A 25,000-nucleotide genomic window follows, 5' to 3' on the forward strand; every position below is an offset into this window, starting at 1 on the left:
AGATGCTCTTTGGAGGATCTGGAAATCAGACGAAAGAAGCCATGAATGATCTAATGATCAGAGGATATTACAGATCTAGAAAAGAGAACTGCTACAAAACAGACTCACACAAAACATTCAGAGTTAGAGCTTCAGAGAGTTTCTCTCCATGTTCATTACTGGACCTGCACTTGTTTTCTCCACTGTCCACAGAGCTGATCTTCTTTATGGTGTAAGTTTCTCCTTTTCCTACTGATGATGTTCTTTTAAACCAGTTATATCCCACAGGTGGGTTTGCATCACTGCTGCAGGTCAGAGTCACTGAACTGCCCTCCACTATTTCACCAGAGGGACTGATGGACACTGAGACGCTCTTTGGAGGATCTAGAGGTAAAAAAAAAAAAATGAAACTTTTCAGAGGGGCTTTTCTGTAGAATAATCAAATGAATAAAGTCCTGTAAATCCACCTCATGTTCTATTGTAGATACCCATCATTAACATTAGCATATGAAGATTATTGTACTGGAAGCTTTAGGAATAATTTCATCCATCCATCCATCCATCCATCCATCCATCCATCCATCCACTGTATGTATAGAATTACTGTAATCTTTTATTGGGAAGTAAAAGAAATACTGACTTTCAGATCACATTGGATATTGAGATTTTCAAAGAAAGTTTTTTTTGGCTTCATTAACTGAATCATTGTATTTAACAAATAAGAGAGACAGCAGTTCAATATGATGTTTCTACTTGTGTTCTGCTGTTTACCACATTGCATTAAATGCATAAATATATATTATCGCTGTTGTCAGAAGAAAACCTTGTATCTCCTAAACCATAACATTACAGGACGAAAAAACCTACTTTATTTTTAATGAACGTCAATGGAACCAGAATTTTTCCCAAATCTTTTTGGCCCGTTTCTTTTGGTCATTTCTACATGAAATTTCACACAATGTAAAGAGCAAGAGGTGATACTAAATAATTATAGATCAGAGACGTATAAAAGCTTTTACAGTAAAATAATTTCTGTCTTTTATTTATTACATCAGGACTGAGATTAATGTGACTGACACAAGCTCTCAGCTTAGTTTGTGTTCTGAGATTGAATGAATCAATCTGGACTTACATCTGACATTAAGAGTGACCTCAGAAGAGTGAAGGTTCTGATCCAGTACAGCACAGGAATACCTGCCTGCATCCTCCCTGCGGACCGGCTGCAGGTGGAGCTGGTCAGTCCTGGAGGATAAAGGATGTCCATTTCTGTACCAGGTGAATGTTGGTCTGACTGTCAGACTGCAGGTGGTTTTACAGGTGAGAGTGACTTCATCTCCCTACATCACTCTCTCAGGAACCTCCACCTGGAGATCTGAGATCAAGAGAAAACAAACTCACATTAATGTACTACAGTTAATGATCTACTGCTAATACAGCGCCGTTAAACACCTCAGTGTGCTGATCGACTCTGACTAATGTACTACAGTTAATGATCTACTGCTAATACAGCTCTGTTAAACACCTCAGTGTGCTAATCGACTCTGACTAATGTACTACAGTTAATGATCTACTGCTAATACAGCTCTGTTAAACACCTCAGTGTGCTGATCGACTCTGACTAATGTACTACAGTTAATGATCTACTGCTAATACAGCGCCGTTAAACACCTCAGTGCGCTGATCGACTCTGACTAATGTACTATAGTTAATGATCTACTGCTAATACAGCGCCGTTAAACACCTCAGTGTGCTGATCGACTCTGACTAATGTACTACAGTTAATGATCTACTGCTAATACAGCTGTTAAACACCTCAGTGTGCTGATCGACTCTGACTAATGTACTACAGTTAATGATCTACTGCTAATACAGCGCCGTTAAACACCTCAGTGTGCTGATCCACTCTGACTAATGTACTACAGTTAATGATCTACTGATAATACAGCTCTGTTAAACACCTCAGTGTGCTGATCGACTCTGACTAATGTACTACAGTTAATGATCTACTGATAATACAGCTCTGTTAAACACCTCAGTGTGCTGATCGACTCTGACTAATGTACTACAGTTAATGATATACTGCTAATACAGCGCTGTTAAACACCTCAGTGCGCTGATCGACTCTGACTAATGTACTACAGTTAATGATATACTGCTAATACAGCGCTGTTAAACACCTCAGTGTGCTGATCGACTCTGACTAATGTACTACAGTTAATGATCTACTGCTAATACAGCGCTGTTAAACACCTCAGTGTGCTGATCGACTCTGACTAATGTACTACAGTTAAAGATCTACTGCTAATACAGCGCCGTTAAACACCTCAGTGTGCTGATCGACTCTGAATAATGTACTACAGTTAATGATCTACTGCTAATACAGCTCTGTTAAACACCTCAGTGTGCTGATCGACTCTGACTAATGTACTACAGTTAATGATCTACTGATAATACAGTGCTGTTAAACACCTCAGTGCGCTGATCGACTCTGACTAATGTACTACAGTTAATGATCTACTGCTAATACAGCGCTGTTAAACACCTCAGTGTGCTGATCGACTCTGACTAATGTACTACAGTTAATGATCTACTGCTAATACAGCGCTGTTAAACACCTCAGTGTGCTGATCGACTCTGACTAATGTACTACAGTTAATGATCTACTGCTAATACAGCGCTGTTAAACACCTCAGTGTGCTGATCGACTCTGACTAATGTACTACAGTTAATGATCTACTGCTAATACAGCTCTGTTAAACACCTCAGTGTGCTGATCGACTCTGACTAATGTACTACAGTTAATGATCTACTGCTAATACAGCGCCGTTAAACACCTCAGTGTGCTGATCGACTCTGACTAATGTACTACAGTTAATGATCTATTGCTAATACAGCTCTGTTAAACACCTCAGTGTGCTGAATGACTCTGACTAATGTACTACAGTTAATGATCTACTGCTAATACAGCTCTGTTAAACACCTCAGTGTGCTGATCCACTCTGACTAATGTACTACAGTTAATGATCTACTGCTAATACAGCTGTTAAACACCTCAGTGTGCTGATTGACTCTGACTAATGTACTACAGTTAATGATCTACTGCTAATACAGCGCTGTTAAACACCTCAGTGTGCTGATCGACTCTGACTAATGTCCTACAGTTAATGATCTACTGCTAATACAGCGCTGTTAAACACCTCAGTGTGCTGATCGACTCTGACTAATGTACTACAGTTAATGATCTACTGCTAATACAGCTCTTTTAAACACCTCAGTGTGCTGATCGACTCTGACTAATGTACTACAGTTAATGATCTACTGCTAATACAGCGCCGTTAAACACCTCAGTGTGCTGATCGACTCTGACTAATGTACTACAGTTAATGATCTACTGCTAATACAGCGCTGTTAAACACCCCAGTGCGCTGATCGACTCTGACTAATGTACTACAGTTAATGATCTACTGCTAATACAGCTCTGTTAAACACCTCAGTGTGCTGATCGACTCTGACTAATGTACTACAGTTAATGATCTACTGCTAATACAGCGCCGTTAAACACCTCAGTGCGCTGATCGACTCTGACTAATGTACTACAGTTAATGATCTACTGCTAATACAGCGCCGTTAAACACCTCAGTGTGCTGATCGACTCTGACTAATGTACTACAGTTAATGATCTACTGCTAATACAGCTCTGTTAAACACCTCAGTGTGCTGATCGACTCTGACTAATGTACTACAGTTAATGATCTACTGTTAATACAGCTCTGTTAAACACCTCAGTGTGCTGATCGACTCTGACTAATGTACTACAGTTAATGATCTACTGCTAATACAGCACTGTTAAACACCTCAGTGTGCTGATCGACTCTGACTAATGTACTACAATTAATGATCTACTGCTAATACAGCTCTGTTAAACACCTCAGTGTGCTGATCGACTCTGACTAATGTCCTACAGTTAATGATCTACTGCTAATACAGCGCCGTTAAACACCTCAGTGCGCTGATCGACTCTGACTAATGTACTACAGTTAATGATCTACTGCTAATACTGCGCTGTTAAACACCTCAGTGTGCTGATCGACTCTGACTAATGTCCTACAGTTAATGATCTACTGCTAATACAGCGCCGTTAAACACCTCAGTGCGCTGATCGACTCTGACTAATGTACTACAGTTAATGATCTACTGCTAATACAGCGCTGTTAAACACCTCAGTGTGCTGATCGACTCTGACTAATGTACTACAGTTAATGATCTACTGCTAATACAGCTCTGTTAAACACCTCAGTGCGCTGATCGACTCTGACTAATGTACTACAGTTAATGATCTACTGCTAATACAGCTCTGTTAAACACCTCAGTGTGCTGATCGACTCTGACTAATGTACTACAGTTAATGATCTACTGCTAATACAGCTCTGTTAAACACCTCAGTGTGCTGATCGACTCTGACTAATGTACTACAGTTAATGATCTACTGCTAATACAGCGCCGTTAAACACCTCAGTGCGCTGATCGACTCTGACTAATGTACTACAGTTAATGATCTACTGCTAATACAACGCCATTAAACACCTCAGTGCGCTGATCGACTCTGACTAATGTACTACAGTTAATGATCTACTGCTAATACAGCGCCGTTAAACACCTCAGTGTGCTGATCGACTCTGACTAATGTACTACAGTTAATGATCTACTGCTAATACAGCATCGTTAAACACCTCAGTGCGCTGATCGACTCTGACTAATGTACTACAGTTAATGATCTACTGCTAATACAGCGCCGTTAAACACCTCAGTGTCCTGATCGACTCTGACTAATGTACTACAGTTAATGATCTACTGCTAATACAGCGCCGTTAAACACCTCAGTGTGCTGATCGAATCTGACTAATGTACTACAGTTAATGATCTACTGCTAATACACCTGTTAAACACCTCAGTGTGCTGATCGACTCTGACTAATGTACTACAGTTAATGATCTACTGCTAATACAGCTCTGTTAAACACCTCAGTGTGCTGATTGACTCTGACTAATGTACTATAGTTAATGATCTACTGCTAATACAGCTGTTAAACACCTCAGTGTGCTGATCGCCTCTGACTAATGTACTACAGTTAATGATCTACTGCTAATACAGCTCTGTTAAACACCTCAGTGCGCTGATCGACTCTGACTAATGTACTACAGTTAATGATCTACTGCTAATACAGCTCTGTTAAACACCTCAGTGCGCTGATCGACTCTGACTAATGTACTACAGTTAATGATCTACTGCTAATACAGCGCCATTAAACACCTCAGTGTGCTGATCAACTCTGACTAATGTACTACAGTTAATGATCTACTGCTAATACAGCGCTGTTAAACACCTCAGTGTGCTGATCGACTCTGACTAATGTACTACAGTTAATGATCTACTGCTAATACAGCGCTGTTAAACACCTCAGTGTGCTGATCAACTCTGACTAATGTACTACAGTTAATGATCTACTGCTAATACAGCGCCATTAAACACCTCAGTGTGCTGATCGACTCTGACTAATGTACTACAGTTAATGATCTACTGCTAATACAGCACCTGAACACCAGTGAATGAAGTCCAGTGTCTTATGTCTGCTGATGGATCTTACCTGTGACTGAAAGATCAACTCCACCTCTACCTTGATACTTTCCTCCAGGTTTGTCTGTTATAAATCTGAAGTAGTATTTACTTTGATCAGTTTCTCTCACATCACTCAGTCTGAGAGTGCAGTCATGTTTTTTATCTCCAAGGTACTGAACTCTGCCTCTGAACTCTGGATCATCTAACAGACTTAGAGGTTCTATGTTGTTGGCAGGCCACTGTTTGGTCCAGAAAGCTTTTTGGAGTGAGTGATCATTAGGATATGTGTAAGTGCATCTCATGAACACTGTAGATCTTTTTGGAACACAGACAGCTTTAGAGTTGTAATTCACACTCCAGCCATCCTGAGCAACAACTCCTGCAACACAAAGCACAGAAATGTGTAAATTATCACTGTCTCAGTCAGTAAAAATGCTGCATAAAGTTTCCACTTCAGCTCATTTCTAAGACGGTTCATTTCAGCGGAGTTTGAATAATCAGCTTTAATATGCTGAACTCATTTGGAGATAAAAGAACAAAGTGAGAATCTTCACACACAAACACAGCACAACTGACTACAGTATATAAAAATACATTAACTTTGTGGGATCTGTCTACATTTTGTTTTGAAGGAGCAGCTCAGACTCACCACAGATGAAGATCAGAAACAGCAGAGAAACAGTCAGAGACATTCTGAGATCAGCAGGTCAGCCTGTGTGGTCATAACACAAACAACAAAACACTGTTTGTTTACATAATGTCATAAATGTTTGCTCAAACATCATCAACATGTATAAATCTCATAAATCACTTTCAAACTAAACCCATTTTTATACTAGATGGTGACGTCAGTACAGTCCTGACCCCATGAATGGAGCCGTCATCTCCATCACGGAGTAACACAACTATTCATTCAGCAACTTTGCTTAAATAATGCTCATCAGATTATGGACTGGTAGATATCTGGAAAGAATATTCATATTAATCCCCTCATCACAAGTCATATTGCTGCATAGACTACGTTTTGTCTAATTACAGATACAACTATTCATTGAGATATTATTAGTATTTTCATGTCTGATCATGCACCAATCAGCATCACCTTCCTAGCAGATTATCAACCCCTCCACCCAGATGGTGCTTTAAAGCTGCTTTACTCAGTGATAAAGAATTTCTAGGTTACTTTAACCAGGAGAGGGCAGCCTTAGTTTCAGCCTTGAAACTAATGAACATCTTGACATCACAGCATGCACACATTGGGAAACAGCAAAAGTTGCGATGAGAGGAAAAATCTTTTCATGTTGTTCTAAAAAAGAAAGAAGAAGGACTTAGTAAATAAAAAATAAAGCTGCAGCATGAGGTGAAGGGGTGACCCCTTGGCTACTAATGAGGTATTTTGTTCTTTTTACTCCAATCTCTACACTTCAGAAAGGAAAGCCTCACCAGAAGAAACTGAAAAATTCCTGTGCAGTATCTCCATCTACACCCATAATCAGAATCAATAGTCAGACCTCTGTCCCCTGAAGAAATCAACAAAGTTCTCTTTCTAATGCTTAATCATAAATCACCAGGCCCAGATGGTCACCTCATGCCCAGGTAGAAAAAGGACCTCAGATATAAACGAAATGTGACCTCCACTAGCAAAATACATGCAATGCCATCTTCTCTATGGCCAGCAACTCAAAACTCCACTTAATTCAATATATGACCTTTCACAGAACATAGATGACAGCCTTTAAACTACACTGGATGGGATTTAGTCACAGTGGTTTATGCCAACATTGCCCAGCGTTCACAGACCAGCATGCTTTCTACATTTGTCACCCAACCCAGCAGTTTAGGTCTGAGGTCATGGACAGGCTGTCAGAGATGCTGGCCTTGTCATCCCTTTATGACCCACTGTAGCACTACTTAATGAGCTTTCTCCACTTTCAGCACCCAATCACCTCAAATCCTCTATTTTATTATCATTTACCAAAAACTTCTACTGTTGAACTGGAAGGACAGAACAAAAATTTCCATAAAGCACTGGCTTTTTACAATATGGTGAGAGATTATTTATCCAGACTCTTTAAGAAAAAGGTTAAAACCTGTCACGCAGTCGACGAGGGAGTCGGACTTCATCTCCTAGAGTGCTCGGACCATGCGCACCCGGACTCCATCTTAGTAAAAGACTTCAAAACAAGGCACCGACCCCTGGACAGCATGTGGAGTTCACTCTGTGTGCTAACGTGGTGAGTATTCCCACAAAGGGGTTGGTTTCCAAATCAGTACTGTTGCCTGTTCGGTTGTGCCTTCACCCTAATGTTATTGTCGTTTCAGCACCGATCGACTCTGTAGCCGAGGGGAACTTCATACACGCTCAGATAGTGGAAAAACTAAACACCCCTGTCCAGAACCTCTGGAGAGCCCTAGAAGTTACTGCATTAGATGGAGACCCTGTGGGGCTTAGGCCCATCTCCCATGTCACCATCCCCATCAAAACCCAAGCTGGCGCGTTGCATTCAGAAAAACTGTCCTTCCTGACCTTAGAACAAACCGACTTTGAAGTCATTCTTGGGCTTCCGTGGTTAGAAAAACATAACCCGACCATTTCGTGGACTGATCGTACAGTTAAACAATGCTCAAATTACTGCTTCCAAAACTGCCTTTCTACTCCCTCTATTGCCATCAGATCCACCACTTTCGAAAGCCCGGACGCCGATTTCCCCTTTGAAATTCCCCAAGAATATCTAGACTTGAAGGAGATGTTTAACAAGAAAAATGCCACCAAACTGACACCCCACAGGCCCTATGATTGTGCTATAGACCATAGCATGAAAAAAGGGGGATTGGGTGGTTGTAGTACCACATCAACTTATATCTGTATGATTAGTAATAAGTGAATAAACGAGTTAATAGAAAAACAAAAAAGAAAAAGAAGAAAAAAAGGGAGGTGGTTGCCAGTGAATAAACTAGAAATGGCTGTGAGTTCTTACATGCAGTCACTTCATTAGAAGCCTTTTATGAATTTAACAGTTTTAACAGGAATCATATTAGTGCTATTTCACGAATGTTCTTTGAGACACTTTACTCAGAATGTCTCACTAATTGCTTTATTGTCAAGATTATCAAAGAGAGTAAATGTAAAACTGCATTTAACCTAAAGACAATAAGCGTAAATACTAGATCACTTCTTTACCCAGCAACTATAGATGCTCACCTAACTGATCAAGCAATGAGAGGAGTTTCCTACCTTCATTAAGTGACGATCGTCTCCTGAACAAAGAACGAAGGAGGACAGGAGAGCCGGTGTGAATGTGGTTCAAGTCTTGCTGCACATCCTGCTAAATGTTCTTCCTGTTTTCAGTGAATCAGTCCGTCATTCTTCAAACATACACAAGAAACCTTTATTCTCATTAAGAACGAATATCATTGAATTATTGGAAGAGCATTAATGAGTCAGTGGTGACATGATGAACATTTACTTTATTGAATTTGTGATTTTTTTAAGTCCTTGCATGTTTTCTGTAGACAGTGTTTGTAGTCAGTTGACCAGCACCTCCATTTTTTCACACTACAACTTCCTTTGTCTCTGAGTGCTCAGACCACAACTCCTCTGCTTGTTAGTACTAAAATAGCACTTTTCATTTTTTCCACTGATAATCACTGACAGCTGCATCTTCCTCTAATCAGATGAAGATGAAATGGACTTTTGCTTCCAGTGTCCAGCATTAATGTTGATAATAAAGTCTTTCCCTTGTGAAGGACTTTGAGTCGGTCACTCTTCACTGATTGGTCAGCTCATTTGTGCTATTTTCTCTTCTTACAGCAAACATACAAAGTGCTGCTCATCTCCTCTCAGAGCTGCTTCAGGATCAGATTCCTCCCTGTTTTATATCTCAGGCTCAGAATCAGATCCTAGCACAGCAGAGCTGCTCTGACAGGCCTTGTGAAGATCAGAGCAGCTCTGCACAAACACACTCATTAGCTGTAGAGACCAATGGAGCTTAGCTTTAGCTTCAGCAGATGGACATATGGAGCTGATTCACAGTGGACTGGACACGATGAGACTCTGACCAACATTTAGAGTAGAAACACTACATGAGCAGCATTTGGAAAGAGTGGCATTTAGTTCAGAGCTGATGATATCACTTCCTGTGTGTGTTCAATAAAGATTTAACCTCATTCAGATATAGAATCAGGAGGAAACAGTGAGTCATGACAGGAAACACCCTGGTTAGGCTGCTAGACCATCACAAGGCAGGCACATAGACATACATGTTTTCTATTAACCGTAATGAATATATTAAATTCTATAGATCCACATGCTGAAATATCATAAAATAATGAGTCAACCATCCTAAAAATAATGTGAACTGTTTAATAGGATTTGTCTCATCTTTCAGTCTCCACATAGCATTAGATATTGTCTTTAGAAGCAGAAAAGCATCATGTTCGGTGAGCACACGTCTTCATCACACACCTTTTACTTTGTGTTCCAGTGATGAAAGTAGAAAGGTGCTGTTTTCAGGAACACATTTGGTAAGAGCTTGTTCACAGTACACTTTCAGTGGTGCACCTTAAGCTCTCCAGGCTCTGGTTACAGGGGCCTGTTGTGTCCTGTAGAAGTGTAATGTGGAGCGATGAGGCGGACGCATATGCGGAGATAAGCGACTTTTATTGAGGGCAAATCCAAGGTCGTGGTCATGACAGTCCAGGTTCAAAAAGCCAACACGGAGAGATTGGGGTTCAGACATGATGAAAGAAGCACTGGCTGCAATACACAATGGAGTAACACACCAAACAAATCAAACAAGCATACAAAGCAAACAAAGACTAACAAGACAAACAAAGACCAACCCAGACCAGGGCAAACACCGGGTTTATAAAACACACAGGGATAATGATGGGACAGGCAGAAAACAGGTGGAAACAATCAGGGGCGGAGTCACCAATCAAGGTGGCTGGACTAAGAAGCATGAAAAGTGGATGGAAAAAAAAAAGCACATGGACAGGACTGGGAGGGGCCAATCGTGACAGGAGGTCACATCAGGGTCCAATACATGACTAGAGATAAAACTTTTAGAATAAATCACAGAGAGAAAGTGTTGGTTGATTTGTTGGTCACAGGCAAATCAATCACAAGGTTTTTTATTTGGATTTTGTTTCAGAAGTCTCATATACACCCCACCATGGCAAATGTTTGTTCGCAGCCTGTACCTAAGCCCACATTCTTTCCTGCTGATTTCACCCTCAGTGGACAAACCATAGCCAAATGCCCTGGCCAGCCACATGTCCAGCCCTTTGCCACTGGCTGTATGGCTGCAGTTATGGCCAACCCTCAGATCAGTTCCATCATCTCTTCTGCTGACACTGGCCTTAGTAACTAGCTTGACTCCTTGCCAGTTCTGGAGGACAGCTGGAGAACTGGTAACATCTGTGAACTGCAAAACTGCAGACCATGCCACCTCTCTCTCCAGGACCAGAGGCAAGTCACTTGGATGGGTCCAGCTGTGTGTGGACGCAGAGTTCAGGTGGAAACAGTGCCATGGGCCACCTCGCTCTGTATTACAGGTGGTACATGAGCTTAAACCAATTTAGCTAAAGTCTCAATATCATTATCCAGGGGCTTAATGGCTTCCTTGTCAGTTTTCAACAGTTACACAGTTTAAATCGCAGAAAATTGGGCTTAAAACCCGCTTAAAATACCTCCAAATTGCCTCAACTAATGCACTGAAATTGGACCTCTTGATAGAGTCGAGCATTAGTTAATGTATCATCGGTCAAAGAAATAGTCAGCTGCAGGGCTTTCTGTCCATTGGATCACTCAGACAGTATGGCTGTCAATTCAAATTGTGCATGGAAAGCCTCTCAGTCCACTTTACCGGAGTGTTTGTGAGTCCTGCTGTTTGACACAGCTGCTGGGCGCTGTCATGTTTGTTTACATCTGCTCCCAGATTCCTGGCTAAACTTTTGGGAGCAGGACATGGTGGACAATGGCAGCCTTCAGACTCACTAGAGCTTCCAAGCTTGGCTCTTCTTTCACCACTGGAGCTCTCTCACTGCACCCAAGGTCAGTCCTATTCTCCCATCAGTGAAAACCTTAGCATCTTACACAAGTTGTGGTGCTTTAATAACCAGCTTAGCCTCAGCTCATGTCTGTCTCTCTCAGTGCTCAGCTCCAACTGACTCAGTTTTTCCTGTCCAACCACATATCAATCTAGCCCCATCTTCACAATCAGCATAAATAAGTACAAAATAACTAATAACCTAAACTAACATGTTAAAACATTTCTTCCACATAAACTTCTAACTTCAAGCTATATCAGACAAAATGAGAGACTCATATTTGATGAGGTGGGTTTCTCTCACCTGTTGGTAGCACAGTAAATCTTACATTGGAGTATTGAACATCATCCTCTTCAATGTTCTCTACCACTTTATCATGGCGGTGCTGGATGCTAGCATAGTGAACCTACTCATCAGTCCCAAAGGTAGAAGCTGTAACTGCAAAGCTCTCAGCATTCCTGGGGTTTCTGACTCTCAGGCGCACAACACTGGTATAATGAACCTCATCCTCATTGGACGGATCTGGATCAGGTGCTGCATCACTGGCTGCACATCTTATTGCCACATTACTGTAGAGATTTTCCTAAATTTTGAAATAATGACACATTACAAATCAGCCAGTCATCCTAGAAATTACCTCTATTTAACACATTACACAAACCCAGTAAAGGTTGGTAAACAGCAGTGCTTGTTTAACTTTGACTGTAGTTTTTTGAAGCACATCAATGTACTAACCACCTTTCTTGTTTCCTCTCAGTGCAAAATCACAGAGCTCCAATGAGGAGATTGACTTTTTAGCAATGTTTTAATGTCTTTTTTTGGTCAAAAAAGAAAACCACAAGGACTGTAAAACACTATAAAAAACTCTTTGGTTGATTTTCATGTTTTGGGTTTTGTCCAAATATGAAAAGTGGAGGTAATGTAACATGATCTGCACCACATTCTGCTCTGGTAGTGTTGCCTCATGGTAGGAGTGCATAGTGGAGTTGCATGCAAGTTCTTCCAGCAGCAACATGTTGAGGAAACACCCCAAAATAACTCCTCTTGAACCTGCTTTCCGAAGGTAAGCCTGCCAGACTTAGAATTAGTGCTTAATTCCACCACCAGCATGCTTACCGACTCCCCCTTCTGCTTTCACCTGTCTGAGAGCAGTTTCCTTATAAAGAGCACCAGTGGTACTTCCCCAAACCATCATGATCGATACTATGTATTCGGCGTGCTGCCCCACTGGTAAACCCACAAGTGCCTGAAAAGCTGGATGATGGCCTCTGTCTCTGTCCAGTCACAAAGCTGAATAACCACCTACTGCTGCACTGACTATAGCCTCTATGATCCTTCCCCATTTTAGCTTCCATCCATCCATTTCCATCCATGTTCTAAGCCGCTTCTCCGTCAGGGTCGCAGGGGGGGTGCTGGAGCCTATCCCAGCAGTCTTCGGGCGGAAGGCAGGATACACCCTGGATGGGTCGCCAGTCCATCGCAGGGCAGACAGACAGACACAAACAGTCACTCACACACTCACATCTAGGGGCAATTTAGCACGTCCAATCGGCCTGACTGCATGTCTTTGGACCATTTTAGCTTAACTGCAGAAAATTTGCTGACTCTGCTCTGCCTTGCCTCAGCAGGGCGCTGCTGGCTGCTGTTGCTCCACCACTTTCTCTTTTGTCAGCTTCGCTTTCTCTTTTCTCTCATTGGCTGTCGCACTGATTTTTTTGTTGGCCATTGTGCTCCTTTTCCCAATGCCTGTCACGATTCCGTCTTCCTATCACTGGCTTTTCTTTTGCAGTCTCATGATTTTGCATCTCAGCTGCAAAATTACACTTCTGAGCACCAATGTGGTGCTATTCAGAAGAAGAATCAGATGAGGCCATAATTTCTGCTTGAAAATGTTCTTTATTGAGTGTATAAAGCAGAAAGCTCACTCAAAAAGCAACTGAAAACAAAGACAGGTCACTCCTAGCCCTACTTTATCTTGATCGGTACAAAAACACAAACCTACTCTACTTAATCCCAACTCAGCACAAAAAAGCTCAAAACACAAACAAATCTTACTGAGCAACCAGCAACAATAACAACAATTAAAGTCCCTGTTATAGCAGTCATGCGTTTACTATACGCCTCACACAGCATAATGCTAAAGTGCTCCACTGGCAAAATGCAACAACACTGTTGAAATCAGGAGGATTGATCCGCATGATGGTCACTGAAGCAATGAGGGAGAACTCCAAAGTGCTTCCTGCTTCCATGGCATAGACATTGATGTAAATTGTGTCCATGGGTCTTAAAACTGGTCCAGGACAGAACTGCGAAGTTGTTCATGGCATTTTGCTGTAAATCACTGAGACATCATCAAGTCTGGAAACTGCAGAGCTGCAACATAATAAACAGTGTGATCCACCGGAAAACTGTAAATAAAAATATCTATTTCAACATTTGTAGCTGTTTTAGACAGAATAAGAGACTCGAAACAGTTTGATGAGGTCAGTTCTTCTCACCTCTTGGTAGAATCAGGATGAGTAAATCTTAAACTAGCATACTGAATGTTGTCTCCTTCAGTCGTCTCCACCACTTTATCATGGCAGTGCTGGATGCTGGCATAGTGAACCTCCTCTTCAGCCCCAAAGACAGAAGCTGTCACTACAGAGCTCTCAGCATTCCTGGGGTTTCTGACACTGGCATAATGAACATCATCCTGATTAGACGGGTCTGGATCAGGTGCTGCATCACTGGTTGCAGATCTTACTGCCACATTGCTGTAGAGATTTTCCTGAATTTGGAAATAAGACAAAATAGAAAATTACAGAAGACAAAAACTGCAGGAAAAACTATGAAAACTATATTTGTTGTCACGGTTGGCTCCCACTACTCCATGTGCTCCTTTGTTTTCATTATCCATGTGCATTTGTTTTGGATTTCTAGGCCTGCCCCTTGTTTGGTTACTCCGTCCCTGATTGTCGCCACCTGGTTTCTACCTGTCCCTCGTTAACACCGTAGTATTTAAGCCCTGTGTTTGCACTTTGTCTTTGCTGGTCTTTGTAGTTGTATGGATTGATGTTTGAATCTCTGTCTGTACAGTTGTTTGTTCCATTTAATTCTGTTTTGTCATGTCCATCCCTCCTTCTCTCCGTGTTGGATCTATGAACCTGGACCATTGTGACCCTGATTTTGGATTTGCCCTCAATAAAAATCACTTACCTCCGCATATGCGTTGCTACCTCGTTACATTTGTCTTACCTTTGATGGATTGTTGACTCTTCCTTTCCCTTTGCCCTTAAATAAAATATAATAATGATAATAATAACAGAATAAGTGAAGGTGAGATAAATCTATCTGCATGAATATCATTTTCAAAGTATGTTTTCCAGTCAGGTGACAGAAGATGCCCATACATACCAAAACAACAATGATGACAAATAAACATCCACATCCAGCAACAACCCCAATAATAGCAGTCACAACAACTGAAGTCTTAACCCCTGTGTGCAGAGAAATGTTGACACCGGTTGAAAATTACAGAGATTTTAAGAAAAAAGTGGTTTTGGGGTTCATTGATTTTCTTCCACCAACAGAACAACACTACTAACTGCTGTTTGGGAACAAATACTGAAGTCCGTTTTAAAGTACACAAATATCCAGGCATGTATCATGTTATAAAGTATTATAAATGATTTTTTGGGGGTTAATTAAGATTCTTCCACCATCAATAACACCTTTTACAGTGACAGTCACTGCAGCTGATTTCTGAGATCCGTGTTCATTCTGAGCCTCACAGTAGTAGGATCCTCTCTGTAGAGCCCTGTAACTGTGTCCAGATCCTACAGGTGAGCTTCCACCTTCTTTAAACCAGGTGTAGTTCTGCACAGGTGGGTTTGCATCACTGCTGCAGGTCAGATTCACTGAAGTGCCCTCTGCTGTTTCACCAGAGGGACTGTTGGACACTGAGACGTTCCTTGGAGGATCTAGACAAGCACAAAATTTACTCAGTTTAGTAATATGTGTGAGTGGTCCTCGAGTGACTGAATGGTCTTTATCAATGTTAAAATCCTGCCTGTTGGTGAACATAAACACAAACACTCACACAAAACATCGAGACTTAGAGCTGTAGAGTATTTAACTCCATGTTCATTACTGGATTTGCACTTGTATTCTCCACTGTCCACAGAGCTGATCTTCTTCATTGTGTAAGTCTCTCCTTTTCCTACTAATGATGTTCCTTTAAACCAGTTGTAGTTCTGCACAGGTGGGTTTGCATCACTGCTGCAGGTCAGATTCACTGAACTGCCCTCCACTATTTCACCAGAGGGGCTGATGGACACTGAGACGCTCTTTGGGCCATCTAGAGGTAGAAAGACACATCACACTTTATGGAGGTGCTTTTCTGTTTAGATAAGTGTTTAGTTCCATAAAACTACATGAGCTATATTAATGTTAAGATACTCTTATACTCTTCACTATATTAATTTGAGCTCAGAAAAGGATTCATTTGACCAAAGACACTCAGAATTACTGTAATGTAAACTTCTCTTGGTTCTGTGTTTGGACACTGTTAGAATCAAGATGTTTCTTTCCTCTCACAGCAAAGCTTTAACTTTAACTAATTATCAAACCCTTCATGAGCTCAGCTGGGTGAACTGAACAGGATCTCCAGAACTGAGATTAGAAACCACAATTTAACTGTTAAAGGCTGCAGATGCTGCCTGAATCAGTTTGTCATCAGAATTTAGACATTTTTATTGCTATTTCATTTAGGATGAAGTTTAAAATTTCATAGAGAGAACATTGATGCTGCACCAGCTGAGGAATAAACACAGTTCAGCATGAAGCCTCAGCTTTGTTTGTTTCCTGAGACTGAATGAACAAATCTGTACTTACATCTGACATTAAGAATGACCTCAGGAGAGGTCAGACCCAGTACACCACAGCGATACCTGTCTGCATCCTCCCTGCTGACCGGCTGCAGGTGGAGCTGGTCAGTACTGGAGGATAAAGAACGTCCATTTCTGTACCAGGTGAATGTTGGTGTGACTGTCAGACTGCAGGTGGTTTTACATGTGAGAGTGACGTTATCTCCCTCTATCACTCTCTCAGGAACCTCCACCTGGAGATCTGAGAACAAGAGAAACAAACTCAGATTAGCTGAATGAGTCTATCAGTGGTGTTAATGGATTAATCCTAATACGTCACTGTTAAACACTTCAGTGTGGTGACCAACTTTAATGTATTACAGTTGACCGCTCAGTTAACTCCTATACAACACAGAATAGACACAAATCTGCTCTATAGGCATTCGTTTAACTCTGAGCATCTGATGCTGCTAAACATGATTTTTTTAGCTGTGTGACACTGAAAACAATACACCAACGCCTTACTTGATGTTTTCCTCATAAATTTTACTGTTTTTTTTCCCCAAAATGAACTGTTATTCCAAATTTGATTTTTGGAAAACATGTGAAAACATGTCATCTTGAAAGCAGCACGTTACTTCACAATCTTCAAAAGACCTAAAATATTGATTTGTCAGAACACAATACACATTTTCACTTTGTGGTGGTCCATCTCAGAGGCCTCTGAGCCCAGAGAAGTCCACAGTAGATCTGGACATGGTTACCATAAGGCTTCGTTTTGGCACAGTAAAGTTTTAACAAGCATTTGTAGATGTAACTACATATTGTGGTGTTTGATAAATGTTTGCCAAAGTAATCCTGAGCCCATGTGCTTATATTGCTTTTAAATCTTTGATGGCTCTTGATGTGCTGTCAGGCTGGCACGCTTGCCCTTTATGCTCTGAAAGTCCTCCAGGTAGCTTGGATCTTTTAGTCTTTTAACAGTCGCCCCATTTTTGCCAGCAAACCTCCAGTAAACAGAGCTCTGTGCCCACATACTTTAGGCTACAATCATGATTTGTAGGTCTCATTTGAAAGGTAACACTTTGAAGTTTTTATCCATCAAAATAATTTTATGACAGAGAATAAGAGAATTATTGTTTTTTTGAAAAATACATGCCTATTTTGAATTTGATTTCAACAACACGTTTCAAAAATGTTGGGACGGGGGCCTGTTTACCGCTATGTTTCATCACCTCTTCTTTTAACAGCACTCTGTAAGTGTTTGGGAACGGAGGAAACACTGCTGTAGTTTTGAAAGTGAACTGTTTGCACATTCTTGTTCAGTATAGGATTTCATCTGCTCAATAGTTCAGGGTCTCCTTTTTCATATTTTTCATTTCATAATGTGCCAAATGGTATAAGTGGGTGACAGGTCTGGACTGCAGGCAGGTTAGGTTAGCACCCGGACTCTTTTAATATGGAACCGTGCTGTTGTAATACATACATGGTTTGACATTGTCTTGCTGAAATAATCAAGGCCTTCCCTGAAGAAGACGTCATCTGGATGGCAGCATATGTTGCCAAAACATATATATATATATATATATATATATATATATATATATATTGTTCAGCATTAATGGTGCCTACACAGATGTGCACATCACCTTTACCATGTGCCTTCCTAGTCCGGCCCCCTTGTGTTCTGACTCCGCACCTGATTGTTCCCACCTGTTTTCCACCTGTGTCCTGTTATCCCTTGTTACCCCTCTTGTATTTAAGCCCTGTGTTTTCCCTAGTCTTGTGTTGATCTTTGTTTGATGTAAGGTTTGTGTTCAAAGTGTTTTGTTTATTTTTGGCCTGTTTTGAGTTCTGTGCACATTTTTGTCATGTCCTGCTCTCTGTATTGGCTCTCTGACTATGGACTGTTCTGACCCTGATTTTGGATCCGCACATGCGTCCGCCTCATCATCGCTCCACGTTACACACTTCACCTTAGTCCATTTTAAATGAGCTCAAGCCCAGAGAAGGTGGCAGCATTTCAGGATCCTGTTTATATCTGGTTTCTTCTTTGCATTTTAGAGATTTAACTTGAATTTGTGGATGCAGTGTAAAACTGTTTTCATAGACATTGGTTTTCAGAAGTGTTTCTAAAGCCCATGCAGTGATTTCCACTACAGAATCATTTGTTTTTAATGCAGTTGCGCCTGATGGCCCAAAGATCACGGCCAGCAAATATTGGTTTTTGGCCTTGTCCCTTGCATACAGAGATCTTTTCAGATTCTCTGAAACCTTTCATGTTATTATATATCATAGATGAAGAAAACCAGAAATTCTGCTTTATGTTGAAAAATCTTATTCTTGAATTGTTGCACTATTTGCCCACACAGTCTTTCACAGACTGGTGAGCTATTCCACATCTTTACTGCTGAAATATTCTACCTCTCAGAGATGGTCTTTTATACCCAGTCATTTTACTGACCTGTTGTCTATCTACCACCTGGTATTGTTTTAACATTACATTTACCAGCCTTTTGTTGCCCTGTCCCAACTTTTTGGGAACATATTGCTGGCATCAAATTCAAAATGGGAAAATATTTTTTAAAAACAAAAAAACTTCAGTTTCAACTTTTGAGATGTTGCCTTTGTACTATTTTCAATTAAATATGGGGTTTAAATGATTAGCAAATCATTGCATTATGGTTTTAATTACATTTTGCACAGTGTCCAAACTTGTTTTGAAATGGGTTTGTAAAACAGTTGTTCTGGACTTAATTCTGGTTCTCCAGTTCTCCAGTGTGTTTCTCAGGTGTTCTATGAAGGATTTATGTGATTATATTACAGAACTGCTTTGTGATCCTGAACACCAGTGTCTTATTCCTGTTGATGGATCTTACCTGTGACTGAAAGATCAACTCCACCTTCACCTTGATACTTTCCTCCAGGTTGGTTTGTACTAAGTCTCAAGTAGTATTTCCTTTGGTCCTTTGCAGTCACATTTTTCAGTCTGAGAGTGTCATTGGGTTGTTTATCTTCTAAGTACTGAACTCTGCCTCTGTACTCTGGATCATCTAACAGATCAGGAGGTTGTACAGTGTTTTCAGCCCACTGTTTGGTCCAGAAAGTCTTTTTGACTTTATTTTTATTTATATTTTTAAAAGTAGAGCTAATGTTCACTGCAGATCCCTTTAGAACACAGACAGACTTAGAGGTGTAAGTCACAGCCCACCCATCCAAAGCAACAACTCCTGCAACACAAAACACAGAAATGTGTAAATTATCACTGTTTGGGTCTCAGTCAGTAAAAATACTGCATAAAGTCTCCACTTCAGCTCGTTTCTAAGACGGTTCATTTCAGCTGAGTTTGACTAATCAGCTGTAATAATTTGAGCGTTAAAAGCATTTGAATTTGGAGTTAAAAGCACAAAGTAAGAAGCTCCACAGGTCTTACAGTAGTTTAGATCAACTGACGACAACGTGTAAAAATACGTTCTTATAACTTTGTGGTGTTGTTTACATTTTGATGAGAAGTAACAGCTCAGACTCACCAGAGATGAAGATCAGAACCAGCAGAGAAACAGTCAGAGACATTCTGAGTGAGATCAGCAGGTCAGCCTGTGATCATAACACAAACAACAAAACACTCTTTATTTTCAAAAATGTTAAAAATGCTGTTTTAAGAATCGATCTGATAAACAACTTTCAAACTACAAAGAGCTGTGAGTTTGTCACGATTGGCCCATCCCAGTCCTGTCCATGTGCTTGTGTTTACATCACTGTCCTGCCCCCTTGTTTTGTGACTCCACCCCTGAATGTTTCCACCTGTTTTCCGCCTGTCCCTTGTCATCCCTGTAATATACACTCAACAGCCACTTTATTAGGTACAATAATTGCTAGTAACAACCTTGCTAGTAAAAGGTTGGACCCTCTTTTGCCTTCAGAAATGCTTTAATTCTTTGTGGCACACTTTCAACAAGGTGCTAGAAACATTCCTCAGACATTTTGGTTGGTTATTTGAGTTACTCTTGCCTTTCAATCATTACAAACCAGTCTGCCCATTCTCCTCTGACCTCTCACATCAACAAGGCATTTTCGTCCACACAACTGCTGCTCACTGGATATTTCCTCTTTTTCGGACCATTCTCTGTAAACCCTAGAGATGGTTGTGTGTGAAAATCCCAGTAGATCAGCAGTTTCTGAAATACTCAGACCAGCCCGTCTGGCACCAACAACCACGCCACGTTCAAAACCTCTTAAATCCCCTTTCTTCCCCATTCTGATGCTCGGTCTGCACTTCAGCAAGTTGTCTTGACCACCTCTACATGCCTAAATGCACTGAGTTGCAGCCACGTGATTGGCTAATTAGCTATTTGTGTTACTAAGCAATTGAACATTCTACCTATTGTACCTAATAAAGTGGCAGGTGAGTGTATAAGCCCCATGTTTGTCCTGCTCTGTGCTGGTCTTTGTATGTATGAATTGTGTTGAATGAAGTGTTTGGTGTTTTTGTTCTTCTTTGCACCGTTTGTTTTCCCTGTGTTCTTTTGTCATGTCTGACTCTCAATCTTTCTGTGTTGGCTATTTCAACCAGGACCATTTCGAATATGACCTGGAATTTGCCCTGAATAAATCTTGCTTTTCTCCATGTATGCGTCTGCCTCCTCATCGCTCCTCGTTACAGAGTTCATACCTGCCGTTGCTCCATTAGGAGCTTTTATGAACTGAACACTTTCTACAGGCCTCATATTAGAGCTGCATCACTGATGTTCTTTAAGTGCTCTTAGTGTCTCACTGATTGGTCTATTGTGAAGAGATTATCAAAGAGACTGAAAGTAAAACTACACGTAACCTAAAGACCGTAAAAGTATAAATATCAGTTCATTTCTCTGTCCAATAACTATAAACTCTCTACTTCCTGATCAAGCAATGAGAGGATTTTCCTACCTTCATTAAGTGACGATCATCTCCTGAACAAAGACCGAATGAGAACAGAAGAGCTTCATCAGTTTAAACAGTCGGTGTGAATGTGGTTAAAGTCCTTCTGTCTCCTCACATCCTGACGACTGTTCTTCTTCTTTCTCCTGAGTCAGTCCTTCATTCTTCAAGTACACAAGACTCACTTATTCTCATTAAAACCTGAATATGGTCAAATTATTGAAAGAACTGCTCCACGGTGAAGAATATTAACGAGACTCTTCTGAGACGATTCACATTTTCCCTTTTAAATCAACAGCGTTTCACCTTCTCCTTGTACGTAAACCGTGTGAGTGAGTTCAACTGACCAGCAGCTTCATATATTCACACTACAACTTCCTTTCTCTCTGAACTTTCACAGCAGCTCTCATGATGTCACTCTGATGATGAACAGATAACGCTGCTCAGTTTCTGAGAGCTAATGCTAAAAATACACTGCAGCACACACAGCATTATGGGTTAGAGGGTAACTGGTGATGAGCTTCAGTGACTGAGGACGACCCCTCATTAAGAGACCTGCATTAATGCTGATGATACTAACTTGTGAAGGACTTTTAGGGGCAGATTTACTAACTTCATCCACTGACTAACGCTGCACAGTAATGATGAGCGAGAACATTACTGTGGTGAACTTGCTTGTGGAAAGTATTTTGTTGGTCCAGACAGGAGAAATGAAATGAGAGCTGTAGGCCGTCCTGTGTTCATAGTGTTAATATAATACTTAATGTCAATCCCCCCAAAATGCTGCACCAACAACCAACATCTATAGTTCATCAAACGAATCACTGTGAGACTCTTTGTTTGGCTGTAGATCCTGTTGTGGTGTTTGCTGTGAAGGAAAGGTAGAGTTGAACTGATATTTAGACACAGAAACACCAGAAATCACGAGTGTAATCTGTAGTGTTTATATGCCTGTGTGACGCAGAGGGAGTCAGATTCTGTAAGGGGTTCATCACAATAAGTGAGGCAAGTGAGACTCTGACCTGCATTTAAAGTAGAAACACTACATGAGCAGCATTTGGAAAGAGTGAGGTTTAGTTCAGAGCTGATGATGTCACTTCCTGTGTAACTTCAGTACTGAATTAGTCTTGTTCCGATTTAGAATCAGGAAGAAGAGGCAAGTCAACAGGCCTCAGCACAGCTCCCAGTTTATCAAGCACAAATCAGACACAAGTGCACAAAACCGCACAAGTCATATTGGATTATTATTTTCAGCATGTATGCTAGCAGAATGAGTGTTTAACTGCTTATATTTTTACTCTGAGTAAAAGCTTTGGTCGACTCTGCACACGAATCTGTGTATCTGTAGACATTTGTGTTGAGTGAGTCGCTCAAAACTGCAGTGAATCATTTCACCAGTGAAACCAGTGTTAGCTGCTAAATACACATATAGGAAGTGAGGTGGCTATTCAGCTAATTAGACAAGTTCTGGCGTTTACATCAACAGCTGCTCACAATGAATAGAAAATTAAATGAGCTGCAGTTATTTCATGAGAATTAATTGGTATCTAAGATTTTAGAACTGTGACAGCCCTCAATGATATTAAAAGTGTTTCACTCTTTGAAGGAACTAGTGAACTCTTGATGATGATGTCATAGCTGGTTTGTCATCTACTGCTTGTTTGTACTGCCCTCTAGAGGAATGTAATTACATGCATATTGCACTATAATGTCCATCACTGACTGACTGATATCTGGAGCTCTTTATCAGCTCACCTGATACTTCATCCATCTTTCTCTCCTGCTTATCATATTTCAGCTGTTTATTACCAATTTTGTAGCTTTTTCATTAATAAAGATTATGAGATTATGTAGATGAGCTGAAGTTAATTTGGAGGGAAACAAAAATGCAGACATCAAGACATGAACTTATTTAGAACATCCTTTACTGTAAATATCAAGCTTACAATGAAAGGTAATGGTCTCACTTTATATTTTGTTTCCAATAACGGTGTAGTTACATTTGAATAATACAGGCAACAACAACGTAACTACTAATGATTATATAATTACACATGTGTATCAACTTTAATTTTACCTCATGTAATTACACAAGTGTACCTTACTGTTTGTGACAGCTTACTATTTCGCATGTATTTACACAAGGGTAATAACACAAATGTAGTTATATTTGATGATACTTATACATTTGATATTATATTTAATAAATGGACACAGACAATCATGTACCCTGTCTGGGAGAGGATCACGGGGGCCTACCCCTGGAGCCAGGCCTTAAGGTAGGTGTGGCGATACTCACGAGTCCTCGGCTGGCAACCATGCAGTTGGAGTTTGTCCCGGTGGACGAGAGTGTCACCTCAATGTGAATTAAAATTGCAGAGAGGAAAACTCTGACTTTGTGTTTGCTTTTGCACCAAACAGGTCAGAGTATTTGGCCTTCTTGGAGCAAGTGGGTGGGGTTCTGGAAAGGGTCCTGTCTACAGACTCCATAGTCTTACTGGGAAACTTCAATGCTCATGTTGGCAGTGACTGGTAGACCTGAAGAGGCGTGACTGGGAAGAATGGCTTGCCTGATCTAAACCCGAATGGTGAATTGTTATTGGATTTCTGTGCCAGGCATGGATTGTCCATAACAAACACCAAGTTCGAACACAAGAATGGTCATGAGTGTACATGGTACAGAGCTCCTTGGGTCAAAGTTCAATGATCCGACTTTGTTGTTGTTTCATCTGACTTGGGACCACATGTTCTGGAAACTTGGGTGAAGAGAGGTGCTGAGCTGTCAACTGATCACCATCTGGTGGTGAGTTGGATCAAATGGCAAGGAAGACTGATGGTCAGACCCAGTAGCCCCAAGCGAATAGTAAGGGTGTGCGGGAAAGGACTGTTGGAGGCCCCTGTTTGGAATGATTTCAACTTACACCTCCAGAAGAGCTTTTCTCATGAGCTAGGGGAGATGGAGTCTGAATGGTCACTGTTCAAAGCCTCCATTGTGGAAGCTGCCAGGCGTAGCTGTGGCCAAAAGCTTGGGGGTGCCTGTCAGGGCATTAACCCAAGAACCCCCTGGAGGACACCTGGTGGTGAGTGAGGTCTGTCAAGCTGAAGAAAGAGGCCTTTAGGGACTGGATGGCCCGAAGGACTCCCGACTCAGCAGATAGGTACCGACAGCCAAAAAAGGTGACAGCTGCAACTGTGGAAGAAGCAAAATACAAGTTTGGTGAAGCCATGGAAAAAACCTTCGGTTGGTCTCAATTAGATTCTGAAAACTGTCCGGAGACTCAGGTGTTGTCGCAGTGGTTGCGCCCAAGTTGTTTTCGGCAAGGGGGGAGAAACTCTGACCTCGACTAAGGATATTGTTGGTAGGTAGAAGGAGCACTTTGAGAAACTCCTTAATCCAGGAGACATGCCTTCCTTGCAGGAGTCAGGGCCAGAGGCTTCTGGTGTGCCAAGCTTCATTTCAATGGTGGAGGTCACTGAGGTAGTTGGCAAGGTCCTCAGTGGCAAGGCACCGGGGTGGATGAGATTCATCTAGAGATGCTTAAGGCTCTGGATATTGTGGAGTTGTCATGGCTAACATGCCTTTGCAATAC

The 25,000-nt window shown here is 41.1% G+C and overlaps 1 protein-coding gene, 1 long non-coding RNA gene and 1 pseudogene across 2 annotated transcripts in view; all 3 read right to left on the minus strand.

Moving 5' to 3' along the window:
- The window catches only part of LOC119264665, a 15,460-nt pseudogene extending 608 nt beyond the window's left edge, over nucleotides 1-14,852 (minus strand).
- Nucleotides 14,853-15,037: 185 nt separating this feature from the next.
- The window catches only part of LOC108413701 (sialoadhesin-like), a 20,548-nt gene continuing 10,585 nt past the window's right edge, over nucleotides 15,038-25,000 (minus strand). The window contains exons 11-14 of the mRNA XM_037543284.1: nucleotides 20,024-20,090; nucleotides 16,522-16,755; nucleotides 15,728-15,985; nucleotides 15,038-15,608 (exon numbers count right to left, since the gene is read on the minus strand). Of these exons, the coding sequence (XP_037399181.1) occupies nucleotides 15,298-15,608; nucleotides 15,728-15,985; nucleotides 16,522-16,755; nucleotides 20,024-20,090 (870 nt within the window). The 3' untranslated portion in view covers nucleotides 15,038-15,297. The remainder of the gene's footprint in view (nucleotides 15,609-15,727; nucleotides 15,986-16,521; nucleotides 16,756-20,023; nucleotides 20,091-25,000) is intronic.
- The window catches only part of LOC119264810, a 6,630-nt gene continuing 5,866 nt past the window's right edge, over nucleotides 24,237-25,000 (minus strand). The window contains exon 3 of the long non-coding RNA XR_005131230.1: nucleotides 24,237-24,600. This is a non-coding gene — a long non-coding RNA (uncharacterized LOC119264810). The remainder of the gene's footprint in view (nucleotides 24,601-25,000) is intronic.

Source organism: Pygocentrus nattereri, chromosome 12, assembly GCF_015220715.1.
Source record: "Pygocentrus nattereri isolate fPygNat1 chromosome 12, fPygNat1.pri, whole genome shotgun sequence".
NCBI classification, from domain to species: Eukaryota; Metazoa; Chordata; class Actinopteri; order Characiformes; family Serrasalmidae; genus Pygocentrus; species Pygocentrus nattereri.